Source organism: Trachypithecus francoisi, unplaced genomic scaffold (assembly GCF_009764315.1).
Source record: "Trachypithecus francoisi isolate TF-2019V2 unplaced genomic scaffold, Tfra_2.0 Lachesis_group20, whole genome shotgun sequence".
Taxonomy (NCBI): Eukaryota; Metazoa; Chordata; class Mammalia; order Primates; family Cercopithecidae; genus Trachypithecus; species Trachypithecus francoisi.
Genome location: NW_022681466.1, coordinates 9411826 through 9439586, shown reverse-complemented (window position 1 = coordinate 9439586; position 27761 = coordinate 9411826). Strand labels below are relative to the sequence as shown.

At 41.3% G+C, this 27761-nt stretch overlaps 1 protein-coding gene across 10 annotated transcripts in view; it reads right to left on the bottom strand.

Moving 5' to 3' along the window:
* TNRC6C (trinucleotide repeat containing adaptor 6C) overlaps positions 1 to 27761 on the bottom strand; it is a 156731-nt gene that overhangs the window by 84889 nt on the left and 44081 nt on the right. For 7 of the 10 annotated variants that reach the window (XM_033182343.1, XM_033182342.1, XM_033182341.1 and 4 more), the window contains exons 1-3: positions 25820 to 25948; positions 24074 to 24173; positions 23264 to 23285 (exon numbers count right to left, since the gene is read on the bottom strand). In XM_033182343.1, coding sequence (XP_033038234.1) covers positions 23264 to 23285; positions 24074 to 24173; positions 25820 to 25857 — 160 coding nt within the window. In that variant the 5' untranslated portion in view covers positions 25858 to 25948. Of the gene's footprint in view, positions 1 to 23263; positions 23286 to 24073; positions 24174 to 25819; positions 25949 to 27761 lie in introns of those variants that run through there. The other 3 variants (XM_033182348.1, XM_033182345.1, XM_033182347.1) reach the window with 1 other exon arrangement.

Sequence of the window (27761 nt, the reverse complement as noted above, 5' to 3'; positions counted from 1 at the left end):
TATTTCCCATCCCCCTTGGCAGGTTTCCTCTTATGGCTTTGTTGTCCACTCTTTTATACTTGATACAGGTCCAAATCAACACATCCCATATACTCATCAGCTTTCTCGCCTCACCCTTCTGAATATTTCAATCTCTCCTACATCTCATCAATCACCAAACCTTGTCATTTCTATTAATAGCTCCTAAATACCCTCCACCCTCAAATATCACTCCGTTTCATCCATCTATTTTCATTTCAACTGTCACCATCAGAACCTGGGTACCCTCATCTCTTAGCTGGAATACTATAAGAGACTTTCTAATCCACCATCTATACTGCAGCCACTGTGATCCTTCTGAAATGCAGATTTCTTTCCTGGTTTAAAACTCTGAGGTCTTGTAACGTTCTCAGAATAAAATCCAAACTCTCTGCAAGATCCACGTGGTCCTGAGCAGTAAGACTCCCAGTTCCCCAGACGTAGCTTTGAGGTTCGGCAAGTGCTAAACTCCCGTGAGCTGCTTGCTTCTTCATCTAACCACCACGTTTCATCAATTCTAGGGCACATTTCCTAACATTTCAACATTTCTGAAATTGGGATGTATGTTGTAACTGATGATGAATGTATCAGTTTAACTGGCAATTGTTTTCTTTCTTAGTGGTACACAAAATACTGCATAATACAATTGATAATGTCAGAGTAAAAAAAATGTGGCAATTCTTAGTTGTTCTTTAAATATCAGACTAAATGTCACTTCCTCTCCAAACCTCCTGTGACTGACCTAAGCCAGTCTCCAAACCTCCTGTGATTCACCTAAGCCACTCACCTAGGTGCTTCTGACTGAACATCCACAGTACCCGGTATTTGGCACAGCACTCAGCATTGTGTATATTACTTTTTTAAATGACTGTCTTCTTCTCTAGGCTGTAAATTATGGCAGCATAGTGCCTGACAACAGTGAGTGCTACATAAATGTTGGAGGAGTGTTTTTCTCAAACATATAAAGTTTAAAAAATGCAGAGACAGCAACATAATATAAAGAAATTAGTTGATGAAATAAAAAACCACTAAGGCTAGAGACCTCAAAAACTTGGATTCACTTCCACTAATTTTCATATCCCTAGACCTCAGTTTTCTCATCTGGAAATGAAAGGTTTAGACTAGCTGACACCCTAAGGCTCCTTCTAATTCTGAAAGCCTATGGTTTAAGTGCAACCCAGAGAACACGACATGCAGTTTTAATTTTGTGATGGCTAGCATTTCAGGGTCCACAGATTTCCTCTTCCCTATGTCCAGCCTGTCTCTGCTCCTATTTCCCTGGACTTGATATAGACATGAAATACTTTTTCTAATTACTTTAGACTTTAAAGTTCTTTACCTTTATATGGAATGAACATCCATTATATCTTTTCTTTTTAAAGAAAGGTGCAGAGGCCGGGCGCTGTGGCTCAAGCCTGTAATCCCAGCACTTTGGGAGGCCAAGACGGGCGGATCACGAGGTCAGGAGATCGAGACCATCCTGGCTAACACGGTGAAACCCCGTCTCTACTAAAAAATACAAAAAACTAGACGGGCGAGGTGGCGGGCGCCTGTAGTCCCAGCTACTCGGGAGGCTGAGGCAGGAGAATGGCGTGAACCTGGGGGGCGGAGCTTGCAGTGAGCTGAGATCCGGCCACTGCACTCCAGCCTGGGCGACAGAGCGAGACTCCGTCTCAAAAAAAAGAAAGGTGCAGAACCTATTTACTGTAAGTTGAAGTTGATTCTTAAATGTATAGGGGCCTTCAAATAGAAATAGATATATATTTTCCTGATAGTGACCTTCAGCTAATTATAATAACAGAAAAGCTGAGAGGTATTTACCCAAATGAGTTGAAAACTTAACGTTCATACAAAAACCTGCACACAAATGTTTATAGCAGCTTTATTCATAACCGTCAAAAACTGGAAGCAACCCAGATGTTTTCCAGTATGTGAATGGATAAACTGGTGCATTCAGACAATGGAACATTATGTGATTTTAAAAAATTAGTTATCAAGTCATGAAAGCATAGAGGAACTAAAAATGCATATTGTTAAATTCAAGAAGCCAATCAGAAAAGTACAGTATGTAGAAAATCCACAGTATGTAGATACCGTATGATTCCAACTACGTGACATTTTGGAGAAGGCAGAGCTACAGGGCTGGTGGAAAGATCAGTGGTTGCCAGGGGAGTAGGGGATGACTACGTGGAGCATAGCGGATTTTTAGGGCAGGGAAACTGCAATGATGGATACACAATATTGTGCATGTCAAAACTCATGGAGTGTATAACACAAATAGTGAACCCTAATGTAAACTGTGGAATTTAGTTAATAATAATGTATTGGCCGGGTACGGTGGCTTATGCCTGTAATCCCAGCATTTTGGGAGGCCTTGGTGGGTGGATCACCTGAGGTCAGGAGTTTGAGACCACACTGGCTAACATGGTGAACCCTGTCTCTACTAAAAATACAAAAATGAGCTGGGCGTCATGGCGTACACCTGTAATCCCAGCTACTTGGGATTGCAGTGAGCTGAGATCGCACCACTGCACTCCAGCCTGGGCAACAGAACAAGACTCTGTCTTTTAAAAAAAAAAAAAAAAAAAAGTATCAATACCAGAACATCAGTTGTATCAAATGTTCCACACAAATATGGGAAACCAGGGGTGGGAAGGAGAGGGAATACATGGGAACTTTGTACTTTCAGCTCAATTGTTTGTAAACTTAAAATTGCTCTAAATAATACAGCCTATTAATAAAAAATGGAAATACAACCCACGACAGAGAAGAAAACTTGCTGTCTCTTTCACAATAGCAACTTTCCAAATAAAACTGAGAGCACAATACATAGACATTTGTCCGGTAAACTTAAAACCACTCAATGTATTTTAAAATTACAATCAGCATATTAGCAATTATTTTTTCACACACTTTAATGTATCTGCCTCAAAAGGTTTTTTTGTTTTTGCTGTTTTTTTTTTTGAGACAGTTTTATTTGCTCTTGATGCTCAGGCTGGAGTGCAATGGCACAATCTCAGCTTACTGCAACCTCTGCCTCCTGGGTTCAAGTGATTCTTCCTGCCTCAGCCTCCCAAGTAGCTGGGATTACAGGTGCCTGCCACCATGCCTGGCTAATTTTTGTATTTTTAGTAGAGATGGGGTTTTACCATGTTGGCTAGGCTGGTCTTGAACTTCTGACCTCAGGTGATCCACCCACCTTGGCCTTTCAAAGTGCTGGGATTACAGGCGTGAGTCACGGTGCCCGGCCAGGCTTTTTTGTTTGTTTTTTGAGACAGGGTCTCACTTCCGTTGCCCAAGCTGAAGTGCAGTGGCATGATCACAGCTCACTGGCAGCCTCGGCTTCCCAGGCTCAGGTGACCCTCCCAGCTTAGCCTCCCAAGTGACTAGGATGACAGATGCATATCACCATGTCCAACTAATTTTTTGTATCTTTAGTAGAGATGGGTTTTTGATGTGTTTCCCAGGCTGGTCTTGAACTCCTGGACTCAAGCAATCTACCCACCTCAGCCTCTCAAAGTGTTGGGATTACAGGCATTAGCTACTGTGCCCAGCTCAAAAGTTTTATTCTAGACTCAACAAGTGCTTCTTGGGAAGCTAGGAATATTGGTTCTTTTACTACGAAATTCAAAAGCAACAGCAGCAGAAGAGGAGGAGGAGGAGGAGGAGGAGGAGGAAGAGGAGGAGGAGGAGGAGAATAAAAAAAGAGAACTATTAGCAAGCTACAGAAATTTTTGTGATGAAAAACCCAGTTTCTCTTTTGTAAATAACTGACATTGGATGGCTGGCTACTATAAAAGTCAAAGTACAGTCATCCCTCAGTATCCAAGAGGGACTGGTTCCAGAAACCCCCTTGGATACCAAAATCCACAGATGCTCAAGTCCCTGATATAAAACAGGTTATTATTTGCGTATAACCTACGTACATCCTCCCACATACTTTTCGTTGTTTTTAATTTTTAACTTTTTTTTTTTTAGAGATGGGGTCTCACTGTGTTGCCCAGGGTGGGCTGGACTTGAATTCCTGGGCTTAAGTGTTCCTCCCACCTCAACCTCCCAAATAGCTGGGACTACTGGCGCATACCACCATGACCAGCTCTCCTATATACTTAAATAATCTCTAGATTACTTATAATACCTAATGTAATTTACATGCTATATAAATAGCTGTTACACTGTATTGTTTAGGGAATAATGACAAGAAAAAAAGGTCTGTATATGTTCAGTACAGATGCAACTGTCCATTTATATTTCAAATATTTTTGATTGACAGTTGGTTAAATCCATGGATGCGGAAGCCACAGATAAGGAGTGCCAACTGCACTTGTACTTCTACCTGTCATTTTGCCTTTCAAAAGACTGGAAATGAAGAAAATGCTCCAGAACTCAAAACCTGATGGAAACAATTAGGCTAGGACTCAGGAGCAAAGAATTTGAGCTGACGGGAACCTTAGAAATCATCCAGTCCCACCCTCATCTGCACAGACGCAGGCGGCCGAGAGGATCCGTCCGAGAGGATCCGTCCGAGAGGATCCGTCCGAGAGGATCCAGCCGAGAGGATCTGGCTGAGGTGACTGACCCAGCTGCCACTGGGACCAGAACTCACATCTCTGACCATGCTCTTCCACCATGCTGCTGCTAATCTTTCTTAAATGATTGAAGGACAAATTTAGGGTTGTTTTTCTTCAAAACCTTCAGAGGAAAAGGAATTCATGCTACAGAAGGGAAGAAGTAAGCAAATCATAAATGAATGTTATCAGTCCTTTTTTCAATATAAACCACCAAATTCTGAGACATTTGGATATGGAATATGGTTTCCTGTGTGCTATCTGCCTGATGCCTTATGTGCAGTCAATCTTACATCTAAGGCAGCCTCATTTTTTAAGACTCAAAGTATTCCTAACCAGTCTTCCCTTTCCACCCTGAATAACTGATATGTGAGTAGAGCAGGACTGGCAGGTGAACTAAGAATGCCCCTTACACTTTTAAAGGATGGGGAAAAAACTCCATATAGTCAGCAAAGTCTAAAATTCTGGGAATGACCTTGGTCAGAGTCTCACTGCCCCTGGGCATCTTTTTGGCCCAAAGGCTAGACCTACAGGAAAGGGGCCAGATACCATTATAGGGAACAGAAACCACTTGTAATATTAGACTATCAGACATAGAAACCTTCTAGAGGAAAAATCCTAGTAATATATCCCAAAGTCTTATGTAGGTGTTGTCTTATTTTAATTAAAAAAATTATAAATAGGCCAGGCGTGCTGGCTCACGCCTTTAATCCCAGCACTTTGGGAGGCCAAGGCAGGCAGATGACCTGAAGTTGGGAGTTCAAGGCAGCCTGACCAACATGGTGAAACCCCATCTCTACTAAAAATATGAAAACCAGCTGGGCATGGTGGCACACCCCTATAATCCCAGTTACTTTGGAGGCTGAGGCAGAATAATCATTTGAGCCAGGGAGGCAGAGTTTGCAGTGAGCTGAGATTGCGCCATTGCACTCCAGCCTGGGTGACTGAGCGAGACTCCATCTCAAGAAAATAAAAATTAAAAAATAAATAATTAAATAACCTATTCCATGTCTCCTCTCCAATTGTGAAAATAATCTTTTTTATGGTTACTGAATGAAAAGTTAAAATGATGCTACTTATCAAGAAGAAACAGGAACATATTAAGTTAGGAGAAATGAAATTACTCTCTTAGAAACGCAGGTGCTATTACTATATAATAGCCTTGAGCTACAAGCACAACAGGATCAGTGAATGAGTACAAGTACATCAAGCTTGTCTGAATGCGCGGCCCACGCCCCTCCTGTGTCCCTCAGAGACATCTTTGTGCTCTGCTGGCCCTCTCACTGCTAATGGCCTTCAAGTCTTTGTACTCGTTCTCCAGCCCTGGACTCTGGAGAGTGGGTGTCCATGCTCACCACTCTGACCATCATTTCTGTGCTACTGATGCCTGAGTACTGTCCCAGTGTTGCCCTCGAGCTCGAAGTCCAGCCTCCTTCTTCAACTACCTACTGGACAGTGCTGCTTGAAGGAAGCTTTCTTTCACACTGAACGCATCCAAAAGTCAAACAAGAATTTCCTAGTCTGAGTCCAGGACTGTGTTGATTGCTGTAGGAAGGCACTGGAGCACTTAGGTTTCTCACTTAAGTGAATCAACAATGAACTGGGGAAATAAAGAAGACACACAGAGTATTTAAAGCTTGTGCAACTGACTGGAAATCTCAGACAATTGAAGAGAGGAGGTATGATCATGTGCTGCCCAGTACAGCAGCCACTGGCCAAGTGTGGCTGCTGAGCCTTGATGTCTAAATTGAGATGTACTTAGTATTAAAACATATACTGGATTGTAAGCCGGGTGCAGTGGCTCATGCCTGTAATCCCAGCACTTTGGGAGGTCGAGATGGGCAGATCACGAGGTCAGGAGATCGAGACCATCCTGGCTAACACGGTGAAACCCCATCTCTACTAAAAATACAAAAAACTAGCCTGGCAAGGTGGCGGGCGCCTGTAGTCCCAGCTACTCGGGAGGCTGAGGCAGGAGAATGGCGTGAACCCGGGAGGTGGAGCTTGCAGTGAGCAGACTCCGGCCTGGGCGAAAGAGTGAGACTCCGTCTCAAAAAAACAAACAAACACAATCCAAAAAAACCCCAAAACAAACAAAACCATACACTGGATTCTAAAGACTTAGTACCAAAAAAAGAGAAATACCTCATTAACAATTTTGCTGTTGATTTCACATTGAAATGGCAATATTTTGGATATATCAAGTTAAACATACATTATTAAAAGTAATTCCACCTGTTACTTTTTAAATGATGCATCTAGGCTATTTAAAACGATTTATGTGGCTCACATCTGTGGCTTGCATTATTTCTATTGAATGGTGCTGGTCTAGAAGTGGTATTGTTTTATTGAAAAGGATAAAGTTTAAGCTAGTTTCTTGGAAACCATTAAATAATTACCTGTTTTCATAAAGACTGAAAGTGAAACAGAGATTGAGAAACTAGAAGTTGTGACAGATCACAAGCTTTTTCAGGTGGGAGATTTTCCCTTACAACTATTTGCTCTACACTAAAGTACTAGCACATTGTTTCACAAACAGAAAAAAAATGCCACAAAGCATGTATTCAATTAATAAAAAGACCAAGGGCCCTGAAGTATAAAGCAAGCATGGCACACTCAGTTTACCCACATACTTGTTCTCACAGTGGTACTTCCAGCTTGCAATGCTAATGCTATGGCTGGTAGTCTACAGGTCATTGTGGACCCTAAGAAAAGGGAAGAGAAGCCTCACTCAGCAAAGCAACAGACACAGGAATGGGGAATTCTGACCCAGTTGAGCTGTACCTCTGGGTCTCTTTTATATGATGTAGTGATAAATCTTTGACTTAAGCCAGTACTTTTTGGATCTTTGAATCAAGCAGCCACCTAATAATCTCAAGTGATAAGTGGAGGATCTCAAAATCTGGATCTATTCTTATACCACACATAAATTAAATGGGCATTTTTTGGGTCTAGTCATAAACTCTTTTCAGATCCTCATTTATGGGTCTATTACTGTCCAAAAAACTAGGGTATCAAAGCAATCTTGACACTCCCCTTCTTCAAAAAGACCTGACTCTAGGGCCATACCTCAAAGATAGGGACTCACATGGGAACCTACCCTTTTACACATCAGCATTTTCATGCAGCCAGAGAATACAGGAAGGCAATGGGAACTTTAGTTCTTCATGATTTTCAACAAATTATTTGTTTTATTTAAGAAAAATTAAGACAGCAGCCATTTAATAACTACATAATTTTAAAAAACTTTCAGCAAGCTGGAAATTCTGGTTACTCTCTGCCTAGTAAACTTTTGCCTTTTGTTTTTTAAATGAGAGCGACATCTGCTGGTGAAAAGGTAGATGGTAACTCTTTATATAAGAAAGCAACAGTCTTTTAAAACAATTTTCTTTCCAAGAATTTTCTTTCAGCTAAAATTTTCAGATAGTATTGTCATAACAGGGCCAAATAGATAGATTCCCACATTTTGCTTTTTCTAAAACGACAGGCTATAGTATGGACATGAAGTTCAGACTGCTGTCCCTTCAGACTTTGGAGAACATTATTTTGAAGGAGCTCCTTTTCAGACTTTTCTACTACATTGTCATCTCTAAGATACCAAGACAGAAGGAACTTGCCTTGCTGACCCAGCCTCCTTAGCTTCCAGTCTACCCTTGCTAGGGTCTGAGCTTTCTTAAGTCCTGGCTGCAACCCCATTCTCTCTGCTTCTTTCCTAGCTATTTTAGTTGGCTTGAGTCTCATCATGCTCAGTCACTTCAATATTGCCATCGGTAACAGCCAAGGCCCCGACCTTCCTTCCTTTCACTATGCTTGCTATCCATGCTTCTGTATCATCTCAACCTTCAGTCATTTCCAGACCACCTGACACTGCCACACGTAGTCTCAGAAACAGCAATGAGCTGTTACCTACCAACACTAGCATAAGCACCCCCTGCCACAAAGAATTCCTCTTACTAACCTAACATGGACTGCCAAAACCTCCTTCCTGTAACGGCTTAAAACTTTTCCTGCACTCTGGAATCCTGATGCCATCCAGCTTCTCTCAATCTATGGCCTGGATTTCTAGTTTACAGAGACAGAAGGTACTCATTCGTTCAATAAATAGAGGTTTTCTACAGCTCAGCCTCTTCTGGGCTGTATCAATGAACAAACAAGAGATTCCTGGGCCTGTGGAGCTCACATCTTAGCAGAGAAAAAAGGTCAAAGGTCAATAATAAACATGAAGTGTAAGTAAGAGACATGGTTCACCAGGTATTAAGTGCTGCAAAAAAAAAGGAAGTAGGGTAAATAAGGGCTCAAACTCATTGTTTTCCCATGCAATCTGCCTATCATTCGCTCCATCCCCCAAAAGATGTCAGTATCCTCACCTACCCTCTCCTTATTCAGAAAATATTTAATGGGTTCCTATTCTGTGCCAGGCACTGTGAATACTGAGTATTCTAAAAAAAGAAATATGGTTCCAGCTGGGCATGGTGGCTCACATCTGTAATCCCAGCACTTTGGGAGGCCGAGGCGGGCAGATCACGAGGTCAGGAGTTTGAGACCAGCCTGGCCAATATGGTAAAACCCCATCTCTACTTACAAAAATACAAAAGTTAGCCGGGCGTGGTGGTGCACGCCTGTAGTCCCAGCTACTCCGGAGGCTGAGGCAGAAGAATCACTTGAGCCTGGGAGGTGGAGGTTGTAGTGAGCCGAGACTGCACCACTGCACTACGGCCTGGCGACAGAGCAAGACTCCATCTCAAAAAACAAAACAAAAAACAAAACATACACACACACACATATATGGTTCCTGTCTTTATAGTTTATCATATAGTAGAAGAGACATTATCTTTAAAATGATTTCGCAAATACAAACTTACACATTATTGTAAGCATGATAAAAGGAGCAGTGGGGCAAGAGAACCTAATTTAGGGATTCCATAAGCTCCTTTGAGAAAGTGGCAATTAAGCAGAGCCCGAAAAAGTATGTCAGGGTTAGCGAGGTAAAGTATGTCTGTGTGTGTGTGCGCACCTTGTACCTACAAACTCACTCCCACCAGCCTAGACAGTGCATGGGAAGGCCCTGAAATGGAAAAGAGCTTCTCGCCTTCGGGGGCTGCAGCCTAGCGGGGTTGCTTCACAGGAGGCTGGAGAGGTAGGCAGAGACTCTGGAAGGATTCTGGATTGTACCACTTGACCTGTAGCTGGGAGAGCACTGGGTGGTTCCACGGATGGATATTCCTCAGTGTTCCCGCCTGGCTGCCACACTAGGAGAAGCCTGGGGCCTCCAGTTTCAGAGAGAAACTCTAGAGACAGGCTGCTACAATTGTTAACCCACGGTGAGCTGAACAGCTGTGCAGTCATGGGTTGTCTGAGCTCAACAAGCACTTCAAGCTGTTGAGGTCTCTGAGACCCTGTGCAGACACTAGAGCCATGTGGCTGGGAGGAGGCAGTGGTGCCCTCCTTGTTCGGCTCCGCCACCCCAGCAGGAACGCAACATGGGAAAAGAAGTTCCCTATGATCCACCTCACATTCCTCATCCGGGACTGAACACAGCAGGGGAGCAGGGAGTGGGAGCACGCCGAGATGCTTCTATCTTATTCAATCACTCAAGTCATACTACCAACGCAGTCTTTTCTTTAAAAATTTATTTAGAAATATTTAAGACATTTTTAAAAAGGCATAAAGACCAAATAATTAACAAATCTCCATGGAGTCAATCTCCAGCTTAAGAGATAAAATGTCCCCATTCCACCAAAGCCCCATCTATCTCTCCCTCCCTGACTGTATACTCCACCTTCCCCCAGCAAAGATCATCACCATTCAGAACTGGGGTTTTATCAATTCCATACACTTCTCCTGAGAGGGAGTGCAGTGGCTAAGAGTATGGACTTGGGGTTGAAACTTCAGCTCTGCCATTTCTTTGCTGGGTTTCCTGGGTTAAGTTACTTAGCTTCTCCATCCCTCAGTCATGCCATCCGTAACATGCGGGCAAGGGCAGGGGGATAAAAGGGAGCTAAGAATCCCCTACTGAGAGAGTTCCTTGAGGACTGAATGCTAATCTATGTAAAGAATGGTTTAGAAGAGTGACTGGCACTTAGTACACAGTAAGCATTTATATTATAATAATCCTCTTTCTCTCAGAAGCAATGGAAGCCACAGAAGTTAAATAATCATGTTAAAGGAAGAACCACAGAGAATGACCCAAAGAAGGGAAGGAAGGCAGAGACTGCAGTAATTTAGAAGAGGTAATGACAGCTGTACTCAGGAATGGAGGATTAGATCTTAGTCCGGTTCTAAACCTCCCCCCCTTAATTTGGTTCTCATATCTCCAACAGTTTGGAAAGTGTTAGGGCGCTAGATGAACGTTAATGAACAGCAATCCCATTATTTTTTAAATGTTTACAAAGCAAGTAGTCAAAGTGTTCTCTCCCACCCACCACCACAGGCACACCTGGTGCAGGACTGACAAACCTGGCACACAGCTTATGCAGCCTCCCTGCAAGGAGAGCTGAGGCTAAGGATCTGGTTCCCCCAGTTACATGTGAGTGCATGTGACCTGGCAGGTACTGGCTGTGGGTGCCTGTAACCATAGTATTGGAAATAGTGGCAGTTTCTGTGCAGGGGCCACATTGCCAATTGCTCCTTTCGTGGCTGTGAGAGACAGTGTTAGTGCTGCTTCCTGACCCCTGGTCTGCGGCAGTGGCACTGTGCTCTGGAAGTCGAGAGCCAGTGGGGCCTCTCAATTCTTCCTGGAGGTAGCAGCTCCTCAGGGAACTCTTTGGGGAGTCATTTCCGAGGGTCCAGCCTGGAGTTTAGCCCGCTTCAGCCCTTTCAGTGATAGTATACGCACCCAGTCTCCCTTATTTTAAACCCATTTCTGCTTATAACAGCTAGTTTCTATATTCTTCAGCCAAAATCTGGTTAAGAGTACAGACTTTTTTAGCAAGGAGTTTTATTTATTATTGAGATGGAGTCTTGCTCTGTTGTCCACGTTGGAGTGCAATGGCATGATCTTGTCTCACTGCAACCTCTGCTTCCTGGGTTCAAGCGATTCTCTTGCCTTGGCCTCCCTAGTAGCTGGGATTACAGGAGCCCGCCACTACGCCCAGCTAATTTCTGTAATTTTAGTAGAGATGGGGTTCTGACATGTTGGCCAGGTTGGTCTGGAACTCCTGACCTCAGGTGATCCACCCGCCTCAGCCTCCCAAAGTGCTGGGATTACAGGCATGAGCCACTGCGCCTGGCCCAAGTAGTACACTGAAATCTTCCATCTACCTAGACAGCATCACAGGATGTGGTATGAGCTAGGAATACCACTGTTTCCTTAGAATGGCATCACTGTTAAAAGGACCCTCAGTTAGAACCCCCTGGGCCGCCACCATCAGTCTAAAGTAAGTAACAAGTAGGTGTGAAATGGATGACAGCGGTATGTTTTAAAAGTAACTTTTTATAGGTAAATGCTAACTGGGAGGGACATTTTAATCTACACATTTTAACACATCTTCTTTCTGAAATTTGAATGCACCTTGCAATTGGTGTATAAACATAACAAGGTTTCCTCACTCATGCTCCACCTCTGTGAACAGGACGTTACTGAATCGATGATATGTCCTATGACTAATGTCATCTCGGAACTTAAGAAACAAGCTTTTGTAAGATAAAGTATAGAACTCCTCTTATGCATGGACACCCCACACAATGAAAAAAATTGTCAAAAATCAACCAGTAACTCTAGTCATTTCCGAATATATATTCAAAGATTCAGAGTTTAATATTTTAAATTTAAATTTACTGAAATGTAAGACTGTTTGCAAATGTGACCACGTAAGAGAACTATTCTCTTGTGCCAACATAATCAGTGATTCCAAGGAATATTTTTGTTATTACCATTTCTTCTGCAGCCTATACAGCAGCAAACATTGTGGCGAGAAGTTGCCTTAGAACAAAGAGATGCGAGCAGAAGACCCCTCTGAGTATGGAGGGTCCATCTGCTGTGCTCATCAGTAGTCCCGGAGGGATACAAAGCGGTGCCTTCTGTTTGTTCAGTGGATGCTTCTGGCTGATGCATCACCGTGGCAACGTTTGGAGCCCAACTCAAAATGAGCACAGACTCATTAACTACAAACTACATTAACTTAGTGTCTGTTGCTAATGAGAAATGCCGTTCAGAAGTATTTTCTATTCTAGCATATTACAGTTACCTCTCTAAAAGGTACTAAATGCCACTCTCAATACATCACAGATTAGATGACATAAATGTTAAAAGAAAGCAAAATTATTTTAATAATGACTATAAACAGTAAGAATCATTTCATTAAAAGGTTGCTTTGGCCCTTGGATACTCCTGCTGTAAGAAAATGTACTATTTATCATATATGCAAGTATATCTAAGTTATTTTTAAACAACAGGCTTATTTAGAAGATCAATTTAGAAAATGTTGCTAACAGCATATGTTAAAGCTGAGTAATCAAGACAGCATTAATGCACACTGGCTGTCCTATAATCTTCTCATTTGTAACACTGATCATAACACTCTCCAAGTGAGGCAACACACTGGACAAAACATTAAAAGCAAAGAAAGTCCACTGGGTGCAGAGCTTGTCAGTTCCCTTAACTCCTTCTTGACCACATCTCTTTTCATGCTAAATCATCCTGAACTGAATAAGCTCTCAGAACAAACGGCAAATCCTAAATCTCATGAAACACAGAAGATTTAAGTGGAATTATGTTTCAAACGTGTTCTCCCAGGACTGATAAATTGTGAAATAGCAGTAATCCTACAACCTGCCAGAAGAGGGAGCCAAAGTTAAACGACTCCAACATTTAGTAAGACAAGGCTGGTGCAGGAGGAGAAAAATTGGCCTTATTTCAAACTGATTTGGAAAAGCCTTCTTATTCTCTTAGGCAAAAGAGCACAACTCCTCTTTGATGCCTCGCATGGTAGACCAATCCCCATCTCTCGCTTTGGCCTCACTTCATACCCTATTTCACAGCTTCCTGTTTGTTTAGTTCATGGAAAATGTCACACTCCATCCGGCCACAGGCTCTTTACAAATGCTGTTCCCTCTCCATGTAGGAGTGTTCCCTGGCCTAGTTGGGTCCTGTTCACCCTTCAGATTCCATGTTGCATTACCCAGGGATGCCTTCCACAACTCCTGCCAAGTTTGGCCTCCTTTGTTGATGCTGTCACACAGTCACCATCCCAGTTAGTAAGGATACATGTATCACTGTGGTTGAGATTTATGCCCATTCCTCATAAGACTCAGCTCCATGAGAGTGGGAAGTGTATCTCTATTTTAACATTTTCTTCCCATAGCAATCAGCCAATCAGCACAGTACCAAGTAAATAGGTGCTCAATAAATATCTGCTGGAACAAATGATTAGTTAGCCCACTTAAGTTCTGCCTATTCTATCAATCATCACTACCCTTCCCTGTCTACCCCTGCCAATTAGCTAGTCAGCTGGAGTCTGAACTGTGCACTGGTCTAACTGTACCTGCTGCCTCCAGCCCTCTTTTTTTTTTGAGACGGAGTCTCGCTCTGTCGCCCGGGCTGGAGTGCAGTGGCCGGATCTCAGCTCACTGCAAGCTCCGCCTCCTGGGTTCCCGCCATTCTCCTGCCTCAGCCTCCCGAGTAGCTGGGACTACAGGCACCCGCCACCTCGCCCTGCTAGTTTTTTGTATTTTTTAGTAGAGACGGGGTTTCACCGTGTTAGCCAGGATGGTCTCGATCTCCTGACCTCGTGATCCGCCCGCCTCGGCCTCCCAAAGTGCTGGGATTACAGGCTTGAGCCACCGCGCCCGGCCGCCTCCAGCCCTCTCTCCTCCTGTTTAATTCATCTTCAATTCTGCATGTTCAGTGATCTTTCTAAAGCACAAATCTCATGATGTCACTCTCCCACTTAAAACTCTCCAATGGCTCCCACTCTGGTCTAGAAGATCATCTAAAGTCCTTAGGAAGGTGTTCAAGGACTCTATGAGCCAGCTTCCCACCTTCCATCTCTCTCAAAAGAGCTAAAAAACAGTTTCAACTCTTTTTTTGGGTAGAACAGCTTGGTAAGGGTGCTCAGTTTTAATGACCTGATGGATGGGTTTAAGATGACTGGGATAAGGCAACCCTTCCTTGTCCTTGCTTTCATAGCAAACTTAGGGCACAGCTGGGAGTGGCCCAGCTCTAGTATGCACTTAACTCATTCATATCAGTATTTCCCTTTTTCAATTCTCACTTACTTTTAAAAATAGGTATATTTTCTTATAGAGATACAAATATTTGATGAAAAGATGACCAAACCTAAATCCTTTCAGGTAGAAAGGGTGAGATAAATAAATCACAACCAACTTCACTGACCATCTGCTGGGTCCTCACTGCACCGGCTGCCACCTCACTCAGCAGCTCCTCTGCTGCCAACATTGTAAAATTTCCTTTTTGTACTTTCCTTAGAGCCTGACTTCTCACACCTGGAAGCATCTGTTCCCCTACCCACCACTGGCCATGAAATGCTTATACTGACCTACTGATACCTGGCTGAGATAAAGAAGTTACAATGCCAGAACATTTATTGCATTCATTTGCATATACATATATTTGCTTATCTGCCTGGCTCTTCCCACTAAAGTATCTCTTTGAGAACAGGGAACTTTTTAAAAAAGCTTTTATTTTAGGTTAGGAGGTACATATGAAGGTGTGTTATACAGGTAAACTCATGTCATGGGGGCTTAATGTACAGATTATTTCATCACCCAGGTATTAAGCCCAGTGCCCAACAGCGATCCTTTCTGCTCCTCTCCCTCCTTCCACCCTCCACCCTCAAGTAGACCCCAATGTCTGCGGTTTTCTTCTTTGAGAACAGGGAACTGATCTCTGCCATCTAACAGGTATTTATTAACTGTTTAAGTTAATTAATGAATTAACTAGCCATCTCTAGGTGGTAAAATGTGACTAATATTTAGTTCATTTATTAATGTAATCTTTACTTATGCTAAAAGCTAGATAAAATGTGATTCTCTTTGAAAGTGCATATTTTCTGGTATTACTATTTGCAAGTAACTACACACACAGAAAGAAGGGAAATGACTGAGGCATGTAGACAACTAAGCTGTAGTGATGAGTCTTTCTGCCCAACTCTAGAGGCCAATTTACTCTCAGAAACCAATCTGGAAAAAGAAAATAAATAACAATGAAAAATGGGCAAAAGACTTCAAAAGACGCTTCACCAAGAGAGATGTACAGATGACAAATAAGCATATGAAAATAAGGTGCAACATCATTAATCATTAGGTTAATGCCAATTAAAAGTGTAATGAGATACCACTACACACCTATTAGAATGGCGAAAATTATGAAGATGACCATACCATGCATTGGTGAAGACGTAGAACTGTGAAATAGCATAAACACGTTGGGAAAAAGCTGTGCAATTTCTTGAAAAATGAAACATACACCTATCATATGCATTTACGCAAGATAAATGAAAGTATACAGCCATATAAAGACTTGTACATAAATATTCAAAGAAGTTTTACTCAATAGCTCAAAACTAGAAAAACGCAGATGTCCATGAACAGGAGAATGAAGAGGATAAACAGCTGTGATACACCTACACAATGGAACACTGCTCAGCAATAAAAAGGAATGAACTACGGATACACACTACAGCATGGATGAATTTCAAAAGCAATACACTGAGTGAAAGGGGCCAAAGGGCACAGTGTAGGAGTCCCTCAATACAATGTTCTAGAAATAAAAACTCTTTTATAGTGGCAGACAGCAGATCAGTGTTTGCTTAGAGACAGATGGGGGGTGGGTGGGGGCAGAAGAGATGGATCAGTAAAGGTCAGGAGGACACCTTCAGGGATGACGGGTGTCATCTTGATCATGGCGATGGTTTCACAGGTGAATACATGCCAACGCTTATCTAATTGTTCTCTTTAAATAGAATGTCAACGATAACTCAATAAAGCTGTTTTTAAAAAACACAGAAAAGAGCAGGTGCCTATAGTCCCAGCTACTCGGGAGGCGGAGGCAGGAGAATGGCGTGAACCCAGGAGGCAGAGCTTGCAGTGAGCAGAGATCGAGCCAGGCACTCCAGCCTGGGTGACTGAGCAAGACTCTGTCTCAAAAAAAAAAAAAAAAAAAAAAACACACACACACACACAGAAAAGAAACTGGTCTGGGTAACAAATTATTTCTTGGAAAGCAGACTGTCAGCATCGTTTAGAGTTATAAACTGTAACTTTGTCTAAACTTAGAAACTGCCTTTGTGTTTAAAGTTTTAGTGAAAAGTTATATGAAACAGAAATGTGAACTTTCACTTTGAGACTAAGGAGAAGTGCCCTCGGGAGGCGCCCCCGGAGCCTTCCTTGCTCACTAGGCTCACTTCCTTTCTTTCACAATTTGTTCAAGAACTTACACGTTCATGTACCTACTTGGAGGCTCTGGCAATACATTTTTACCCTTTTGAATAACCTATGTATTTTTTAAATGTCTCATCTTAATACATTCTTTTGTTTCCATGGAAAAAATTTAATATTTATATGTCCCCCTTGGAATTTAACAGTAAAATAAACACTTTAAACATAAAACAACATAGCCAAAGAAAGAAATATCCAATATTTCAAAACCTAAAAGATGCCATCCCCTGAAGATATCTCATACAATCAATTTCTTAGGCATTTCCTTCAGCCTTAAAAACATCCTAAGTGTCTAAGTTCCTTCCTAAAATTAACAATTATACTGATAACAAATACAGAATACTTATGTCTCCAGCCCCATTATGTGGCTGTAGAAAAAACATGAAAAACATATATTTCTATGTGTGACTATAAAATTGGGAAGATATGCTATAAACCTCAATTCTCACTACTTTTCATTCTGATTGATAGAAAACTTTATATATTTAGAATGAGCCTAAGCACACTGCCAATACTTTGTGACTCTAAAACCTCCATCACTCAACTGAAGACTACTGGAAGACTACGGCTTCAACTGACTTACATTATTAACAAAAGAACCTAGAGGTTTTGTTTACCAATTACAAACTGAATGCACGGTAAAGTTTAATACCTCACTGCAAAACTGATATTATACTCTTTACAAACAAGATTAGGATACTAATTAAATGTATGAATTTAGGCTGAACTGGTGGCTCAAGCTTATAATCCCAGCACTTTGGGAGGCTAACGTGGGTGGATTGCTTGAGTGTGAGATCAAGCTGGGCAACACAGCGAAACCCTGTCTGTATACAAAAATACAAAAATTAGCCAGGCACTGTGGCATGCACCTGTAGTCTCAGCTACTTGGGAGGCTGAGACGGGGGGATCACTTGAGCCTCGGAGGTGGTGGCTGCAGTGAGCAGTGTTCGTGCCACTACATTCCAGCCTGGGTGGACAGAGTTAGACCCTCTCTCTCAAAAAAAGTATAAATTCACATGTATATGACTTAAAAATCGTAATTCAGGCCAGGCGCAGAGGCTCATACCTGTAATCCCAGCAGTTTGGGAGGCCGAAGCGGGCGGTACATGAGGTCAAGAGATTGAGACCATCCTGGCCAACATGGTGAAACCCTGTCTCTATGAAAAAATACAAAAATTAGCTAGTGGTGGTGCGCACCTGTAGTCCCAGCTACTCTGGAGGCTGAGGCAGCAGAATCGCTTGAACCTGGGAGGTGGAGATTGCAGTGAGCCGAGATCGCACCACTGCACTCCAGCCTGGGTGACAAGAGCAAAACTCCACCTCAAAAAAAAAAAAAAAAAAAAAAAAATCATAATTCATTAATGATATGGAGCATGAACTACAATGGGTCATGAAGATATTCACTTTCATACACGGTAAGATTAACTTTGAGCTTTTTGTATGAAAACATCTACTTTATGAACTTAAATCTGGCTAAAACCACTGAATTAAATTTTCACATTTATGAGAATTATCATAGTTAATCATTAAAACAAACCCTCACTCAATCCATGAAAATACCCAGAAAACAATACTGAAAACGTAGGCTCTCAAGGTCATCACATCACAAATAAAGCTATTATTACCTGTGCCTAAATTAAGGGCAGTGCCGAAAATAAAGAAAACTGATTATTTATTCATGGTGGTCATAAAACCCATGCCAGTCGGCAGTGACACTTGGACCGCAGTTACTCCACAGAGAACTACAATGTACAAGTTAATGGCAACAGGATTATATCTGATTCCCTTTTCCCCCAGTATGAGAGCATTAGGGTCTCACTAAGGGTAACAGGTCACTGTGTTCGGCTGTCTCTTTCTTTGGTCACCAAAGCAAAGACAATATTCAGTGGAATTTACAAAGGGCTAGTTTATGAATAGGCTCCCACAGAGGTTTTCAAATTGCTGGTGCAGCTCCTTGAAGGGATAGGGATCCAGGAGTGCTAACTGTGGGGGAGCAGTGGAGAGTCCATATAAATATATATTTATGTATATGAATTTGTAGAGAGACGCATTCAAGGATGGCTAACAAACTGTTAATGGGTAAATATCTCAGGATAGAAGAATTTCAAGTGAACTTTAATTTCTCTTTAATCTCAAATTATTTTCAATGAGAATATATAACTTTTGTTTTTCATCACAGGAAAGAAAACTAAGAAAAAGTTGACTACGACAACAACCCAAGAGTCTGAGACAATCAAGGAAAAGGCCTCCAGGTACAGGAGCATGCCCAGATTCCTTAAGAGTGCAGGACATCAGCCCCACTGGAGGGTCTGCAGACTCAGAGACATAGAGGAAAATCAAGGGGGAGTCAAGAGGAAGAAACTGATGAAAGCCAAAGTGAATCAACTATTTGAGTGAAAACCCCCAGGGCTGAGTGTATCTCCCAGCTGCAGAGAAAACGTGGTTCCCATCATCACATCAGGGTAGGACGGGGGGTATGAATGTTGGCAGCATAGTGTTTCACATGAACGTACTCACTTGGCCTGAATTTTAAAAGGAAATGACCCAAACAAAGACATCACAGGTCAGAATTTGAAAAGATAGCCAGGAACAAAATTTCTGTTTAGTGGTAATTTTACAAAGCAGACTTTCTAGAAATCTGATTTTCAAATTTGTGGGGGGAGGGTAGGAAAGCATGCTACATATTAGATTAAGTTATTCAAAAAAGATATATTTCTAGTTAGCTTCAGTTCAGCATTAGTCTTTTAAATAAAAATTCGTAGTTCAAGTTCGATGGTTATAGCCAGATGCAAACTTTTTTAAAGTATAATTAACGCTATAATGAAGATTCATCTATTAAGAATGGATTAGAGTAGCTAATATTCTCCAGGAGAAGGTAGAGGGGTATCATAGATAAGCATGCCATATATTCTAAAACATTCCTTGAAAATGTTTAAAACAAACCCACATTTAAAGCATTTCTATTATTGAGAAAATTAAGTCAAATATAATGCTAAATAATCGGGGCACGGCTTTACTAATACTACTAGTTGAGTGGTGTATAATATTGTAGAGCAAGGGAATTTCTAATTGATTTGGTCTAGTTTGAGCTAATTATCAAAACCAAAATTTATTCAAACTTCTACAGTGTTAATTGATTCAGTATATTATACAATCTAATTTATAACTGTAGCCTCTCTCTAAAGAGTATCCAACTCTTAGATTCTCTCAAATTGCTAAACACTTTCTTATATTCAAACAACGCAGGGCCTTGAGACTTATGGGTGTTGCCTTGTGGCAAATGTGGCCCCTGCCCTCATGGACACACAATCTGGAGCAAGGGAGGGAAGTCAAAATACTAGAATGTTAGAAAACCATCAATTTTATATGTGAACACTAATACTAGTACTATAACATGTATCATATGTACAGTCAGGCCAGCCTGTGTCACCTGACAAAAGTGTCCAGTCAGAAAGTTGGAACCAATATTTCTCAGGCAATGAATTTTGGTTTGAATCAGTAATAACGAAGAGTCTGAGAAAAACGTAAACCTTGATGCTGCTAACATTCATCAATGAATTACCTAGCAGTACTGTTAAATTATTTATAATTCAAAAAGCCTCTTTTGTTTGGAAAGACATTATTACTACAACCCATTCTAAGGCTAGTTAGTAGTTACTGATAAACTGTACCCAAAGGAACAGTATTTTAGAGGATACAGAAGGATAAGAGAAAAATCCAGTAGCGTTTGGAGTTAGCAATGAAAATTCTCAACAGAGGCTGGGTGCGGTGGCTCACGCCTATAATCCCAGCACTTTGGCAGACCAAGGAGGGGGTGGATCATTTGAGGTCAGGAGTTCGAGACCAACTGGCCAACATGGTGAAACCCTGTCTCTACCAAAAAATACAAAAAATTAGCCAAGCGTGGCCATGCACGCCTGTAATCCCAAATTACAGGGTGGGGGTGGGGTGATGCTAAGGCAGGAGAATCACTTGAACCTAAGGGGCGGAGGTTGCAGTGAGCCCAAGATCATGCCACTGTACTCCAGCCTGGGTGACAGAGGAAGGCTCCATCTCAAAAAAAAAAAAAAAAAGTAAAAGAAAATTCTCATCAGAACAGTAATAGAAAAATAATAGCTCTGCATAAAGTGGTGGGACAATGTAATTCACAATCACTATTTAGTAATATGCAATTTGTCACTACTTGAGGAGAAAACAATGACAATAATGAAGAATATAGCTGGTACTAAATCAGACTGAAAAATTCAAAATGTTAAAAAAAAAAGAAGAAATGGATGATCCAGAACAGTTAATTCTGTATTTTGAAATGACAATAGCAAGAAACCATTGTTTTTCATTCAAGATCATAAATTCATACACAACTACGTACCATAACCCTTTAGAACCCTTCTGGAAAAGTGTTATGTAAATTCACAGTGCTTCTGAGAGTATAAGAGAGACAAATGTCCTTTTTGCTATGCTGCTCATGTGACTTTAGTCTAGAGGCTTGGAGACCTGGGCTCCCTCAAGTCTTGTTTTTACCATTAACTGGTTCTTAAGCAAGAACCAGCCTCTTAATTCACACTAGGAGATGATCTGTAAACAAATTCCGTTCCTGTTCAACTATGAAGTTCAAATGAGATAATATATATAACCTTAACTTTGAAAACTATAAATGTCTCACAAAAGCATAGTATTAGCTGCGAGAGTGCATGTGTCTACATGTACAGCTGTGTACACATGATGGTCCAGTGGAAAATAAAAACTTCAGAATAACAGTTATAGTAAACCTGTACTGAGCACCAGTTATATGCTAGGTACTGAGCCATTTTCCTGCATGATCTCAATTAGTCTTTTGTCTTTTACATTTTATTTTTTAATTGACAAATAATTGTATTAAGTCTTTGTAACAGCTTTATGAGGTAGGAACCATTCACTACCTTTCTCATTTTATTTATTTATTTATTTATTTATTTATTTATTTTTTTGAGACGGAGTCTCGCTCTGTCTCCCAGGCTGGACTGTAGTGGCCGGATCTCAGCTCACTGCAAGCTCCGCCTCCTGGGTTTACACCATTCTCCTGCCTCAGTCTCCCGAGTAGCTGGGACTACAGGCGCCCACCACCTCGCCCGGCTAGTTTTTTGTATTTTTTAGTAGAGACGAGGTTTCACCATGTTAGCCAGGATGGTCTCGATCTCCTGACCTCGTGATCCGCCCATCTCGGCCTCCCACAGTGCTGGGATTACAGGTTTGATCCACTGCGCCCAGCCTTTCTCATTTTAAATATGAGATACCTGAAGCCTAAAGAAGTGAAGTAACTTGTCCCAAATTAAACAGAGCTAGTGTATGTGACTCCTGAGTGTATGCTCTTAACCACTGGGAAATAACTAAACATACAGGTATAAAATGAAGAGGCTTGAAGTGTGGCTTTCCGTTTGTTCATCCTGAATCTCCAGCACATCACAGGAGTGCCTGAGTTACAGCGAGAAATGTGTGTGTTTCCACCAACACCTTTTATGATAACTAGGAAATTCTGGACTTGAAGGATAAAAAGAGAAATCTTTTACATATCAATAAGCAAAGAGGGAATCCAGAAAGAATGTATCGTTTTTATCATAAAGGATAGTTGGCAATGAGAAATTGGAACCTTAAAAAAATGCAGACATCCTTTTGTTGTTCCTATTCAAACTGAATCAACTTTATCAGTTCAATCCTGTTTGGTGGAAATCAAACCAAAAGAAAATGTAAAAGCTTTGCTTGGAGGCCGGGCGCGGTGGCTCAAGCCTGTAATCCTAGCACTTTGGGAGGCCGAGACGGGCGGATCACGAGGTCAGGAGATCGAGACCATCCTGACTAACACGGTGAAACCCCGTCTCTACTAAAAACTACAAAAAACTAGCCGGGCGAGGTGGCGGCACCTGTAGTCCCAGCTACTCGGGAGGCTGAGGCAGGAGAATGGCGTGAACCCGGGAGGCGGAGCTTGCAGTGAGCTGAGATCCGGCCACAGCACTCCAGCCTGGGTGACAGCGCGAGACTCCGTCTCAAAAAAAAAAAAAAAAAAAAAAGCTTTGCTTGGAAAGCTAATATAACATTCTTCAGGCATTTTTGATTAACCAAACGCCAATGAGATGTGGATGTAAAACCAGTGATAAATGAGGAATTTCACAATGAATAATAAAAAATAGTTTCAAAGGCAGGCTTAGATTCGCATTTTTTAACCATCAATTAAAAAAAAAGTTATCCTGACCATAAAAATTTTGGTACCATCATATATGTACCCCCCTAAACATAAATAAACTTACCTTTGGTTTTTTGATCAGCAGCCTGAAAAAAAAAAAAAGAAAGAAACTCTTCAGGAATAATGTGTAGAATGTACACATCTATGAAAGTTTATAAGCAAACTTTTAGTATTGAAAATTTTTAAAATGAGTTTTTGCCCTGTTTATTTATGACAATTTATTAGTGGGAAAAATGTGTAACTGTCTACATGCCGTTGATTACATATCAATATTAATCTAAAGGCACAAAATTCTATCTGGAGCTCACTTAAACTCTGTAATTTAACAGGCTCTAACAGGTATACAGTTTAAACTACAAGATACATTAAACTAGGTAAGAACAAAGACAAATGGCATAACTTGGTATTTTTAAATGCCAAAAAATTCACGCTTGACTATAAAGTTTACAGTGGGGCTTTTATCTTTAATTTTTACTAATAGCATTCATAAAAGAACATTTGCCAAAGCTGCAAAAAAAAAAAAAAAACATTTCTAGCTTTTCTAATAAGATCAGTTGAATGGCCCTTTCTTCATTTATTAGACATGGTTGTTCAGGACAGTTCATTTTAAGTAGAACAACATGGACACATGTTACCACCAGCAACTAAAACACAGCTTCCTTAAAACACAGCTCTAACACTTCCACTTCCAAGTTAGACATTTACGGCTGTCACCTGTATTTATTTCACCAGTAGAATATCTATTATTTGCTAATTATAGACTTGGCATATTGATCTAAAAAGTAACAGAATGAAACCTTGTCAGGTAACGGCTATGATGATGCAAATGAGACACAATGATACAAAGGCAATGAAGTAGGAACTTCAGCCAAACCTTTTTCTGAGCACCTTCCTTCTTTTTCTTTTCTTCCTGCTTTTTCTTTTTCTTTTCTTCCATCAAACGTTCCTCTTCTTGTGTTTCTTGCTCTTTCTCCCTAGTAAATACAAAGAAAACTAGTATAAGTTTGATAATCATGTTAAGTCAAACAATGAAAAAGTATTAGCTGCTTCAAGTCTTTTTTTTTTTGAGACGGAGTCTGGCTCTGTCGCCCGGGCTGGAGTGCAGTGGCCGGATCTCAGCTCACTGCAAGCTCCGCCTCCCGGATTCACGCCATTCTCCTGCCTCAGCCTCCCGAGTAGCTGGGACTACAGGCGCCCGCTGCTTCAAGTCTTAAGTCAGAATTTCGCATATGGGATACAGAAGGACCCTCTGAGAAGGTGCTAGAAAGGGACACTTTCCTAACAGCACTGCAGGTTGCCCTGACTTCTTCAGTAGCCGGCTGTCTCACTCATTCGGCCCACATTGTTGAACACTAACCCATCATCAGGCATTGCTGGGGATAAGGGCATGATATGGAGTAAGATACAACTCCTACACTCAAATAGTCTGTATTTGAGAAACACAGACCAGTATTACTCAAAGTACTATATCTCAGGGACCACCATCGTTAGAATCATTGGGGTACCTATTAAAAAATGTAGATTCCTAGTTTCCACCCTAGCAAAACCAAATCAGAATCTTTGGAGGTGATTCTTACGCACACTATAATTATGTTTGTTTGATAAGCCAATTTCATTAAAAAATAAAGATTCCACACAGCATGGTGAGCTAGTATAAAGATACACTGGAACACAACATAGAGCAGTTCTGCTCAGAAGGGGTCACAGCAGCCTATGAGCTAGTGCTGAAAACCTGTAAAGGAGTTTGGCTGGCTGGATAGGGTGTTATGTCAGTGACCGAGTCATTGACTATTTGCTCCAAAGTCACCCTTAAACACTTGCTCTGCAATAATGACAGAGTTCCTTTAAACATGTCTCCTTTCAGTGAGTACAACATGGAGCTTTCTCAGTAGAGGGCACCCTAGGGACACTGCAGGAGGAAGGTGCCCTTCTGCTGTTTGTAGCTGCTGGGGGAAGTGGGGGTAGGCGGTGGGTGTGAGGCCACCCTGCAATGGCTCCAGCCATGGGTCCAGCATGGGCGGTTTCTCAGCAACCTTGTGGCTCTGGTGTGGTCTAGTGTCATCTTCTCATGACCACCTCAACACAGACACTGTGGGCTCAGGTCTTCTGTCACTCACCCCATGCACAGATTTGTCCCTTGTGATCCTCCCTAGCCTTGGGGAGGGGCCTCCTTTCAAAGTTGGTCCTTCCCTGGACACTTCCCTCAGGCCTAGGTACCATATAGTTTTCTATAGCTACCCTTTTATCACAGTTTAATTATTCCTTAAATCAAACTTTCCTTGTCTATATCACTGTGTAGTTTCTAAATCCCAGTTGGACCCAGACTGATACAGACGGGAAGGATTTAACACACTACGCAGAAGTAAAAACATACACAAAAGTCTTAGCAAAACATCATCATCTACCCATGAATGTTTTGAATTTATTAATTTTGGAGTTTTTAATTTGTAAATGTGTTTTCTATACAACTACATGCATAAGGAATTTCAATCTAGTGTCAGCTAATCCATATTTAAACAACTATCACAAGAAAAATAATTTAAATTACATGGTGGTGGGTGTGTCTTAATGAATATTTTTCTTTCAACAGTGGTTCTCAGTCTTTGTCCTTCAGAATTACCTGAAGAGCTTCAAAAATCTCCAATGGCTGCAACCCATGCCAGGGAAATCTCTGGGAATGGAACTCGAGCACTGGCAGTTTTTAAAGCTTCCAGATGTGACTCCATTTTCAATCAAGGTTGAGAAAACACTGTTTTTAAAGGAGGTGTGCACGTGTCTCCAGTTTGGAAAATGATTATTCATTATATGAGATGATACCTTCCAGGGATGTTTTCATGCTAAAAGGCACAGAGGCGCTGAGAAACCTGCACTTCTAGCCCTTCTTATACGGGACAGGCAACCCCTGCGAGTGATGGTTTTGCAATGATCAGGCTGAAGCGAAAATCTAGGGAAAGAGCGAACAAAAACCAAGCACGTAGTAACTGCCCACTGCTATTGGTATAGTTTCTTAATCTACAGCACAATAAGACCCTTAAGCTACCTCCCAATATTAAACTTCATAAAGTAGACAATATAAGCTAACTTTTAAAAGGTATTTAATAAATGGAATAAACATGATTTCTGCTTAATTCTATTAATCTACAAATTAGTTAGAGCTAGCTATTCCCTCAGCAACACAGTTCAGATTTTACTTTAATGGTAAAATAGAATGTTGTAAATAAAGAGCCCAAGTAGCCATGAGATCTCACACTTTCTTACCTGTGTTCGTGTTTATATGACAAAGCCTAATTCAGATATTTGCTCTTTAACAAAGTTTCTCTAATGTCCCCCTAGCTGCTTAGCAGTAATCTCTTCTAGCTCCAATCCTGTGTTCAATTTCTGCTATTTTTCATTAATAATTTTTAAACATATCAACATCTAATCACATTTTTACTTTATAAATAGAGTTTTGGGTATCTTTAAGAAACTTCTATGACTATTTTTTCACTTAATGATATACTGCAGTATGCATGGGGAGGCTAAGTTTGTTCACATCTCTACATGATATGCTTGAGGCTGCTATTTCTTGACTCATTTTTAATTTTAATTTTATTTTTTTGAGACAGGGTCTCCCTCTGTCACCCAGGCTGGAGTGCAGTAGCACAATCTTGGCTCACTGCAACCTCTACCTCCTGGGCTTAAGCCATCATCTGACCTTGGTCTCCTGAGTAGCTGCGGTTACAGGTGCGTGCCACCACACCCAGCTAATTTTTGTATTTTTGTAAAGACGGGGTTTCTCCATGTTGCTCAGGCTGGTCTCAAACTCCTAACCTCAAGTGATCCACCCACCTCGGCCTCCCAAAGTGCTGGGATTACAGGTGTGAGCCACCAAATCCGGCCTAATCTGAGACTTTAACAGTTTAATTCCTGTAATGATGACTGTGGATTTGGCTCTTACACCACACTCATCACTATTTTTAGTTAAATCAATAAACAGCATCTACTTTATAAAGAATATGCAAATGTGGTTGGGTGCTGTGGCTCACGCTTATAATCCCAGCACTTTGGGAGGCCGAGGTGGGCAGATCACTTGAGACCAGCCTGGCCAACATGGCAAAACCCCATCTCTACTAAAAATACAAAAATTAGCCGGACGTGGTGGTGCCTGCTTGTAGTCCCAGATACTTGGGAGGCTGAGGCAGGAGAATCACTTGAACCGGGAGGTGGAGGTTGCAGTGAGCTGAGATCACACCACTCCACTGCAGAGGGAGACTCCATCTAAAAAAATATGTAAATGTTTGCTACAGAACTATGTAGTATACTGTGATTACATTTTATTTTTTGTGTAACTTTTTTCTACAGCTCCAAATTGTTCCTTCTTTTTCTCTATTTTCCTGGCAAAAATTGTTTTTGTTTTTTATGCCTCTCTTCCCACCTCAAGTTAAAAACACAGCACTCTTAGACCCCCTTTCCGGAGCCTTCAGCGCAGCTCTGTCTGGGGTGGGAGCACTCTGCTAGAGCTTTCTTACAGCCTACAGTTACATTTCTTTGTAGTAAAATAGATATTACGTAACACTTACCAT